At 36.6% G+C, this 11,382-nt stretch overlaps 1 protein-coding gene across 1 annotated transcript; it reads right to left on the bottom strand.

Moving 5' to 3' along the window:
• Positions 1 to 997: 997 nt before the first annotated feature.
• bbs5 (Bardet-Biedl syndrome 5) lies at positions 998 to 6,645 on the bottom strand. The gene is made up of 12 exons (XM_038301213.1): positions 6,461 to 6,645; positions 6,166 to 6,248; positions 6,018 to 6,083; positions 4,609 to 4,658; positions 4,343 to 4,470; positions 4,127 to 4,262; positions 3,836 to 3,931; positions 3,576 to 3,638; positions 3,357 to 3,491; positions 1,560 to 1,643; positions 1,301 to 1,324; positions 998 to 1,216 (listed from the first exon to the last, which is right to left on the bottom strand). Exons 1-12 carry the CDS (start codon positions 6,517 to 6,519, stop codon positions 1,115 to 1,117), a joined length of 1,026 nt encoding a protein of 341 aa, XP_038157141.1. The 5' UTR covers positions 6,520 to 6,645; the 3' UTR covers positions 998 to 1,114.
• Positions 6,646 to 11,382: the final 4,737 nt, after the last annotated feature.

Genomic DNA, 11,382 nt, shown 5'->3' on the forward strand with positions numbered 1-11,382 from the left:
TCCAACTTTGGCTCTCTTTCTGAAAGGAATATTTGATTCTAATCTTTTATATCACCTTAACTCATGTGATGACATCTACTGTTTATACCACGATGAAAAATCTATATGTTGACTCACGGTTTATTGATAGCAGTGACAGCCCAGTCTGTGAGATTCAGTTTTTATGCTGTGAGACATTCAAACGCCCCCTAACCAGCAGCCAGGTAGCTTATCCTCCATTGTTTAAATATTACTACATCTTTTTAATTAGACTATGACACCTCAACATAAAGAACTATGAAGTATGTTGATGTTTTATCAATCAATGAGAAAAGAACAGACTTTATTTATATAGATTTTATTCTCAATAGACTTTTACATCCTATAAGCAAATACCTCTATTGTTTACGTGACTATGAGAGATATTGCTGTCAGAGACTGCAAGGAAGGGAGGGAGGAAGGACACAAAGGAAGGAAGGACATAAAGAAGTAAACAAAGCAGAAAGGAAGGTAGGACACAAGGAAGAAAGAAAAATGGTGTAAAGACAAAAGGAGGCAGGTAAACAGAAAATGAAGTAGAAAGAAAGAACACCAATAAGGAAAGGACAGAAAATACATAAAAAAAGACCCAAAGAAAGAATAAATGAAAGATGGAAAGGTATAGGACACAAAGAGGGAAACAGAGAAGGAAAGACAAGAATGATACGAGGAAGAAGTTCCACTTTTCTCAGGCTGTGTAGATACCCTGTTCTTACTGCATTAAAAACAGTTAATAAAAGTTACCCTTTTTCATAAAAAAGGAAATTTAGTATATTTTCTATAAACAAAGCATTGGGGTGTGCTTTGGTGATGCTGTGGTTATTGCACACGACCCATGTATGGAAGCCTTTGTCCTCGACGCGGGCAACCCGGGTTCGGATCCAGCCTGTGGTCCTTTCCCACATGTCCCTCCCCCTCTCTCATTACCCTTTCCTGTCGGCCTACTCTACATGAAACGGTCCACTAGTGCCGTAAAAAAAAAACAAAAAAAAACACAAAGCATTTGTAGATAAGGTGTAACCTTAATCTTAGCCTATTAGTAATAAATAAACGCCCTCTTGTCTGTCCATAGAGCAAACTGATGTTTGATGTTTTTTCAGCCCACCACTTCCCACAGCCCCTGGAGGGTAAAGCCATCCTTAAGCCTCTCAATGGCGAGGCCAAGCTCATCAGAAAAAACTGCTTCACGGTCTTGTTGCTGTGGCATAAAAACAAAGATATTAGGTTCTCACTCTATGTTCAGCTGGCTAAAAACTTAAGTTTACTTAAGTAGTTTATTTACCTTATTACCATCAGCAAAGTAGGCCTGGAACCAAAAAAACACAGGTAATTAACATTAATTATTGCTCTGAGTGGGATATTCTGGTTGTTAAGGTAGGTAATTGGGGCTGAAGGCAACACAGACAGACGCACTAAGCAACACAAACTCTTGTTGGGTTTGTCATCCTGGGAAATATTAGCTGGTAGTTATTCTGAGAGTCTGACAAGCTTTAGACTCCCAGAGGAGGGAGAGTGTAGCGGAGGCCGGCGAGCTCACTCACAGTAAAAGCATCAGTCTGTTCATCAGGCTCGATTTCCACATCATCAGGGGGCTGTTCCACTGTCAGTTCTTCCAGTGGCTGTGGCTGAAAACCAGAAAAAGGGCAGCTAGAGTACTTTGTCGACCTCTTAACATCTTTTCAACTTGTCACATTTTGTCACATAACCACACACTTGTATCTGTTTTATTGAAATTATTAGACAAGCATAGTGTTTAGATTTATTTCCTGACTGTGACAGGGACATTTTAACACAAACCTCTGCCCAGATATCGAGTATTTTACAGCCCTGAACATATGTTCCATCCCAATTGATCCTGAATTTACTTCTGCTTACCAATTCTGACCAGCGTAGTAGTGAAAAATTAAACATCCTCAAAACACGATGGAGCCACAACCATGCTTCGTATAGTGATGTTGTTTTAAGGGGGATGTTCAGTATTGTTTTTTTCTTCACTGTTTCTTTGCATGTGGGAAAAATTCAATTTTGGGTCTCATGCCAAGGGAAATTCCCTGAATCTGTTTTTTTGCTCCCCTGCAGGACTTCCTATTACTATCTTTTTTATACTGTTCCATTAAAAAAGAAATGTAGAGTGCATTACTAATAATTATCAAATTAAATAATTATAGATCTTCCAAAGCAACTATGAGGGTCTTTTTCTTGGCCAGCCAATTTAGATGGGTGGCAATTATGAAATGATGGATTTAACTGTACTCTATGAAACAATCAAAGATCGGAATGCTGTTTTATAACCTAACTTTGGTATAAATGTATCCACGCCTTTATCTTTGACCCGTCTGTTGTGTCCCATAGAATAGAATAAAATAGAATGGAATAGAATAGAAAATCCCTTTATTGTCCCACAATGGGGAAATTCTGGAAAAAAAATGGTTAACCAAATTTGGACCTTAGAAAGGTGTATAAGAATAACATAATAGTGAAGACTTAAAAAAATAAAAAATAAAATACTGTACTGTAAAGTGTTTTAAAAATGTAAATACTGTGCATCTGAAGAACAAATAATCACTATACAGCTATGGACATTTTTGTAAATATATATTAATGCTCTTAACTTCCATATCAATGTGTTTTTCTGCAAGTTTATTTCTCCCACACTGTTTACATTTGATCGCTGCTGCACTTTAAGAAATGGAAATGTCATGAGAGCTGTACAAAACAAAATTTTGTTTTGTATAAACAGAGTGTATACAAAACGACAATAAAAGTTGTCTATGTCTTTACAGTAATGGATATTTGAAAATAGCAGCTACATCAGAGATGTGCAAAATGACACCAGCATGTTATTTAACTGACTAAGGTAGAAACTGTGCAAAATCAGCATGAATGTACCAACTTATTGAGGTTGTTAGGAACAGTGGTGGTTATAGAGTCTTACAGCTGCAAGTCCTCATGATGTTGTTTGTTTACGTTTTTTTTCAATGAACATTTTGGCTTTAAAAGACAAACGGCTATTTCCGGCAATTTACATTAAAAATGAGACTCCAATTACTGATTGAATATCTTCTGATAGTAAATGAATACATAATTCAAGTGGCACTTATGGGATTTTAATTAACAATAGCATTTTAATAATCATTCCATTCTGTTCACTTAAAATAAAAGTAAAATATATGCTAGAATGCAACTGTAACATTACAAGACATTGAAAAGTGCACTCTAATAACTCTAAAAATATAGAGAACTTAAAGGGGAGTGGAGTAGTTTTGAATACTTTTCAATCATGGTTCAGGTGTTGGTCTAATTAAAAGTAATGTTTAACACTTTCAATCCTTGCTTACCTTTTCCTCCATCTCATAATCCACTCCAAAGATGGGGTTTGCAGAGTAAACTTTATGCAAAGAGTTGATTTCTTTGAGAGCATCTTGAAGCTTCTCCACTGGATCAATTTTGAACCCAAGCACATATCCTCCACTCTAACACAACAAGACCGCTGTCATTAGTGCATCATAAAGCATGAAGAGGAAAACCTTTATGATGGGAAAGCATAAAGAAGTCACCTGTCGTGAACTTTCAATCACCAAAGCCAGGCCAAACTTTGAGTCTCTTATTCTGATTGACCACTTGGAGAGGAGAGAAATTGGTTAGTCAATAAAATAAACAGGTCCACACTATGTGTGGATTAAAACACAACAATGGAACACAGGCACTTTAAAAAGACTGTAATAAACTAAGATTACAAAGAAAAAAATCCATGAATATACATGAATATGAACCGATGGGTTTAAGAAGGGTAAAACCCTCACAGGGGTAAACCTACAATCTGGAGGTAAGGTATGCTGACGTTGAAGCTTTCGTTCATATTGGCATGCCACACTATCCGAACATTGGTAATAAAGAAGGTCCCCAGGTTACCCTACAAAAGAAAAGCATGTTACACAAAATCCTTCACTTTAAACTTAAAAGCCTGGATACACAAAAATTCGAGTTTGTCCTTTTAACAAAGGGAGATCCTGTTTTGTTTATGCATGCCTATGTTCAAGAGATTTGTCAAAAAGTCATATATTTTAAAAACCATGTCAGTGAAAAACTTTCTGGACAAAAGCAGTACCTGATCACTGGATAGATTCCAAACTCCATTGATTTTATCGTACACTTGCTCCCGAGGCAAGAGTCTGAGCTGCTTGTTTTGAATGAGAGCAGCTCGTAGCTTCAGGTCCCGGTACATCTTAGAGGTCTCATAAGCCCTGAACAAAACAGAATTCATAACATTAACCCTCCAGCTCTATATATCAAATAGAACCCTCCCTCGGTGTTTTTCTTTTACCTGTGTACAGCAATCACAGAGGTAAAGAGCCTTGGACTTCCGATAACCAGATTGGTAAAAATGAATTCAAATCTTGTGTTGTTGGACTTTGTTAAGATGTAGAGAGCTTCAGTATGTCCTCTCAGTTTCTAAAAAAAAAAGTAAAAAAAAAAATAATTAAATAAATAAAAAAAATACTGAATAGGAAAATAAGGGGTAATATCTTTATGACAATCCTTGAGCTATATGAATGAAAATTTAAGGAAGTAAACAACAGAGTTACTCACAGAGTGTGCAGTCCTTGTTGTGATGTTAATAATGGTGCTGTAACCCACGGCTTTGCATACAAATAACAGAAACGTGACATATTATATTTTACGAGAGATAGTACATATAACTTTACGACACACACACATTCAGACTAATGATCCACTCAGGGCTCCTAACTCTCACCCCTTGGGAGAGAGACTCACCCATCTCAGTGTCTTTACACACTCACCCCATATTCCCAATTTCTCACAATAAAAAATGACAGACATTAAAACTCAACACCGTTCCACTCATTTATGTATAAAAATACCATATGTGATCAAAATCCCTGCGTTTTTTATACAACCTTAGTGCTAACACACAAGGACATGCCAGGTTCATATCTAGTCCGTATTCACACCTATTCACTGTGCTAGATATTGAACAAAGACAGTTCTTATGAGGTATTTTATTTTAATTTTTATCTTATCTCATCTGCACTAGAATAATTCTCTTTGTAAATTATCGAAGATTTTAAGCAATCTAGCGCTTGAGTTCAGGTTTGCCTCTCAAACTCATAGAAGCTCCACAACAAGAAAAAAGAACCATTGCATTTTATTTTTCAAAAGATCAGCCACCAAAGAAAAGACCAACCACATACAGAGACGATGTGCAGAACAACTCAGTTATCCAGGATTTATAAAGGGAGAAACAGAGGGATGTTCTTCTTTTATTATTACTTATCTTATTAATTTATTCTTAATTTGGTCCATTGAATATGTTGACTTAATTTCCATCAGATTTTCCCAATGAAGCATCCAGAGAAGTGCTGTCTTGTGTCATGGTGAGTTTTTATAAAATCTACAGCCTCCTAGAAGGTCTGAATTGTTTAGCTGTTTTGTCAATTATAAGAAAAACTAATAATATAATGAATTAAGCTTTTTAATCCTTAGCCTATTACCAAATATTCATACAGTGTAGTTTACATAGATTTTAATTGCACTGGTTCTTGTATTAGTGTCAGTAGCCTAATCCAGTGATAACTTAATAGTTTCCCATTGTTTATTTTACTTAAACTACATAGAATAATTAATGAACAAAGTTGTGAAATTCTTAGTTTACAGTATATTTAAGATGCAATTATTTCAGTAAGGCCAATACTTCTTTACTTCAATTCTCTAAAAATGACCAGAATATAGAAAATAATGGATATTGTGAGAAAAATGTTCCACATAGCGACAGATTACTCAGTAACATTTACTGTGAAATTAAAATATCCCACACTTTGCTTCAGTTAAATCCTCTAAAAAACCTCCAAATTATAGCTGCACCTGTCCTCAGAGCCTTTTGATCGAATCCTGTCAAAACTATTTCAAAATCTCACCGCAAGGTTTGGTGAAAAGTTGGCAGCCCTGTCCACTATTTAGATATATTAAATTATACTCACACAAGTTGACTCTAGGCAGAGCCAACGAGTGCCAAATTATTCTCAGGTTTGTCACCAAGAGTCGTCCTAAAAAAATAAAATAAAATAAAGAAAACACTATTATTTAAATGTTAGTAAAATCATCAGCTACGCTCTAATGAAACATCACCTCGATCTCCGTTATTTCCTTTGGTGTCTTCAATTGAATCCAGACAATCGATTAACACTTCTCCTGGGCGGGTTTTCATCTGTCTGTGCACAAGAAGGATTATCCAACAAACTATTAATGTCACACACTCATTAAACAGATAATTCCGACATAATTCTAGCAGAAAAAAAATTGAATTAGGTTGTCAAAGGACGATGGAAGGTATTGTGTAGCATTTGGTTAGCCACTTAGCTAACTAATCTATCTGAGTGAGCTTGCTAGCAATGCTGCGGTTAATAACCCAGAATAAACTCACTGCGCAGTGATGTCGAATCTAACGTCTCTGTCTTCCCAGAGAGTATCTAAAGCAGCCATGGCCTTTAATTCAAAATTCACTGTATTTTACCAGCGAAACAGTCAAAAGACAAACAGCTAAAGCTAATCTGAATTTATCCTGCTCAGGGTCATAATCTCCATGACAACGGACGGAAAGCGTAAAGGACAATTCCTGTTCTTCCTCCTCTTCTTCTTCTTCTATGGTGTTTTATTGCAGTTTATAGACTACAGTGTTATTACCGCCATCAATTGGATGGACATGTAATTCAGAAAAACATCTCCTATATAGCTTCAAATATACACTATATTGCCAAAAGTATTTGCTCACCCATCCAAATTATTGGAATCAGGTGTTCCAATCACTTCCATGGCCACAGGTGTATAAATTCAAGCACCTAGGCATGCAGACTGTTTTTACAAACATTTGTGAAAGAATGGGTCGCTCTCAGGAGCTCAGTGAATTCCAGCGTGGAACTGTGATAGGATGCCACCTGTGCAACAAATCCAGTCGTGAAATTTCCTCGCTCCTAAATATTCCACAGTCAACTGTCAGCTGTATTATAAGAAAATGGAAGTGTTTGGGAACGACAGCAACTCAGCCACGAAGTGGTAGGCCACGTAAACTGACGGAGCGGGGTCAGCGGATGCTGACGCGCATAGTGCGAAGAGGTCGCCAACTTTCTGCAGAGTCAATCACTACAGACCTCCAAACTTCATGTGGCCTTCAGATTAGCTCAAGAACAGTGCGCAGAGAGCTTCATGGAATGGGTTTCCATGGTCGAGCAGCTGCATCCAAGCCATACATCACCAAGTGCAATGCAAAGCGTCGGATGCGGTGGTGTAAAGCACGCCGCCACTGGACTCTAGAGCAGTGGAGACGCGTTCTCTGGAGTGACGAATCGCGCTTCTCCATCTGGCAATCTGATGGACGGGTCTGGGTTTGGCGGTTGCCAGGAGAACGGTACTTGTCTGACTGCATTGTGCCAAGTGTAAAGTTTGGTTGAGGGGGGATTATGGTGTGGGGTTGTTTTTCAGGAGCTGGGCTTGGCCCCTTAGTTCCAGTGAAAGGAACTCTGAATGCTTCAGCATACCAAGACATTTTGGACAATTCCATGCTCCCAACTTTGTGGGAACAGTTTGGAGCTGGCCCCTTCCTCTTCCAACATGACTGTGCACCAGTGCACAAAGCAAGGTCCATAAAGACATGGATGACAGAGTCTGGTGTGGATGAACTTGACTGGCCTGCACAGAGTCCTGACCTCAACCCGATAGAACACCTTTGGGATGAATTAGAGCGGAGACTGAGAGCCAGGCCTTCTCGTCCAACATCAGTGTGCGACCTCACAAATGCGCTTCTGGAAGAATGGTCAAAAATTCCCATAAACACACTCCTAAACCTTGTGGACAGCCTTCCCAGAAGAGTTGAAGCTGTTCTAGCTGCAAAGGGTGGACCGACGTCATATTGAACCCTATGGATTAGGAACGGGATGTCACTTAAGCTCATATGTGAGTCAAGGCAGGTGAGCAAATACTTTTGGCAATATAGTGTATATATATAAAAAAACTAAATTAAATACATACTAATGCACTCACACACACACAAATACTAAATCCTCTCATCTAATGTTGTGTCTATTAAATACTTAATAAGTGCTTTAACTTTATCATGTAAATGATGCTTCCCTAATAAATTAACCATATTTACTGAACTACCCATTACCCTTTCCAGTTCTTTCCTCTCTTTTATATATTTTCTACAATAAATTAACACATGTTCTAATCCATCTGTTGTCCCACAATAAGAACAATCAACTGATGGATGATTCCCAATAATTTTTAAACCACTATTTAAACTAGTATGCCCAATCCTCAACCTGTTTATCCATACTTCCTCTCTGCTATTCATTATACTATGATTTCTTATGAATGCCTCCTTCTGTATTTTATGTGAATGCCTTCCTCTTTCTTCTAAATTTCATCTCTCCTGCCATATATTATTTATTTTATCTTTAATAAAAAGGACAATTCCTTCTTCTTCTTTTCTATTATGGTGGATCGCAAGCAACTTTAAGGTGCATACCGTCACCTACTGTACATGAGTGTGTAGCAACATTACCTTACAACAAATTCTATTTTTTAATTTTGTATTCTGTAGATGAATAAATAATGCTTTCCTTAATCTGTGAATATCCTTTATATTTCATTTATTTCCCAATAATCCTTTAAGACACCATTCTTGCCCTGTCCTTCCAATCATCCTCAATTTCTCCCTCTTATGTTCATAAGTTTTACAGTTCATCAGTACATGTTCCACATTTTCTTTTTCTCCACATTCTTCACATTTAAAGGACAATGCCTCTCCAATTCGCATTGCTAAAAAGAACAGGGGTGGATATAAACTGGTTAAATACACACATACTCACATACACACTTACTATAATTCTAATATTTCAGGATAAAATACCCAATTCAGTCAAACTTTATGTTTGAAAACTTTTCATTTGGCCAAACGTAAAATATTGAGAGGATGGAGAGAAAACCAGACAGAGTTTTAAATGGGAAGTTAAAATGCAAAGTATTTTATTCTAAATCTGATCCTTTTAAAACATATACAAAAAACAACAAACAACAACATAATCCCAACCCTTCCGTGAAGTCTTATCTCTTAAACAACAACTGTATGCTTTGTAGTTCTGGCATAGGATGTAGAAATGTGTCCTGTAACTGAGGGATTTCCGGTTCAAATCCCAGGTCAGTTGGCAAGACACCTAACCTGCAATGGTAGTGTAGATGATGTCCAGAGGTTCACAGGCACCGCCAGGTGTAGCAGGGCCTGTTTATGGCAGCCTTGCTTCTGTCAGTGATGTTACAAAGTACCAGCAGCATGGGGTTATATACCTCTGTTATGTAGATGATACTCAACAATTTTTAGCCATAAATCTGTGTTAGCCCCTCCGCTGATAGTGTGTGCTTTTTGAAAATGTAAATTAGTATTAGATTAATTCAACCCTGATAACTGTTGCATTTCAACTATTAGGAGCATTATTCCAATTCTGTCATAGTATTACCTGTTTAACACAGTGTTATTTTAATTTGATCTAGTTATACTAAGATAGACACCAATAGAGGAGCTGAATTTAACTTGCTAGGAGTTCAGTTAGCTCTAAGCTTTTAACGAGGTCATCTAATGTAGATACTGTCCCATCTGTGTTGTTCAAGTTTTTAACATGAGTTCTTCTTTGCCCTGTATGGTGTCCATCTTTAAAAGAGTAACTTGTTAGTTTGCCATTAGGGTAATTTTTAAGCCAGGCCCCATCTAAGGTGATAAGAAGGACAACATTGCAAGTTTGCCTATTTTCACTAATTGAATAGATGTTTCATAAATTCTATTTGTGTACAAAATTCATGGACACAAAAAGGCGAGAAGGAAATAAAATCCTTAAACAACAAAAAAAAAGCATATCAAATAATCTGCTAGCAACATGAACATCTCCCCCCCACTACTTCTCTCCCCCAACAGTACGGAGAGCGTTACGGGACAAAATGTCTTCCACGACGTCCGCATCACCTACCTTCTCAAGTGATGAGGTTTGTTTACATAGATAATTTTACAGATAGTATTCTCTGGCATAATACTGCCATCTATTGTTCAGTACCGTCTCAGTTCATCTCTCTCAACTTGCCATAGTTACTTTCGACCGTAATGGGCGATCTCGCAATCGCTAGTTTGTTGGCTCTGCGCTGCCGTAGCGCAAAGATGTCTGCCTCCATGGCTGCGAGACCCGCTCCTATGTAATTCTAAATAACGAATTCTAAGGCAACGCAAATATTAAGGTTAAGAGGCTGAGCTCGTAGATGATGATAAATAACATAGTTATGTATAATATATTACATTTCTGACTGTATATCCCTGTAATTATTACACACTGTAGCTTTAAAGTAGATTAATTCTTATAGAAATAAGCAAATTGGATGCGAACTGTGTATCTAATAATTTTGCATGTACATCATGTATTTATTTAATGCATGTCTCACACTTATTACTTTATATCTCACAATTTTGGTTAGTTATCTTCTAAGCATGACTTTTTACCTCATAATTGTGACTATATCTTATAAATATGGCTTTATGGGTAATTCTATAGATAATCCCACTTTTGGGATGGCAAAATTTCTTGATGTTTTTTCTTTTTCTAACATTTAAACTTGAGTTCATTTTTGCATTCATTCACATTATTAACATTGACATTATTAACACACATAAATGAAAGCTCAGATTTCTTTTTTATATATATATTTTTTTACATAATTAAAGGCCACATGAACCAATTACCATAACATTTAAGATGTTTATAAAACTTTTTCTCTTAATCTTTTCAGCACATGTAATCACATTTTGACAGTTGCACGTAATCAGGGGAATGTTTCTTAACTAATCTATTAAAGTGTCTTAAAAGGTGAAGTGTATGTTCATTTATTTCTTTGCATTGCCGTGTATTTGTTACAACAATAAAAAATATTTTAAGGATCCATCATGACCTGTTTTAACTTAAGCAGTTACAACAAAGTATTCAATACATATATGTATTTTAGGATTAAACCCAAAAAATAAAATAATTTTTTTTCCCATAGGTAATATTTCTTTAAACCCTATGGACAGAAAAATGTATGTTTATATAGAATGAGGCCTATGTCTCATAATTATGAATTTATATCTCCTAAATAAGACTTATGTACTAATGTACGATATTACAGTGGGGCATATTTTACTTAAAAGTGACACTTATGGGCTTCCATAAGATAAAACAGAAGAAATGTGTTATGCAGACTATAAAAATGAACATTTTGGGTATGAAGCTTAAGTAGTGTGCAAACATTCTCTAGAGGGTGCCAATACTACTT

Source organism: Cyprinodon tularosa, unplaced genomic scaffold (genome assembly GCF_016077235.1).
Source record: "Cyprinodon tularosa strain WSP-4 unplaced genomic scaffold, ASM1607723v1 ctg463, whole genome shotgun sequence".
NCBI lineage: Eukaryota > Metazoa > Chordata > Actinopteri > Cyprinodontiformes > Cyprinodontidae > Cyprinodon > Cyprinodon tularosa.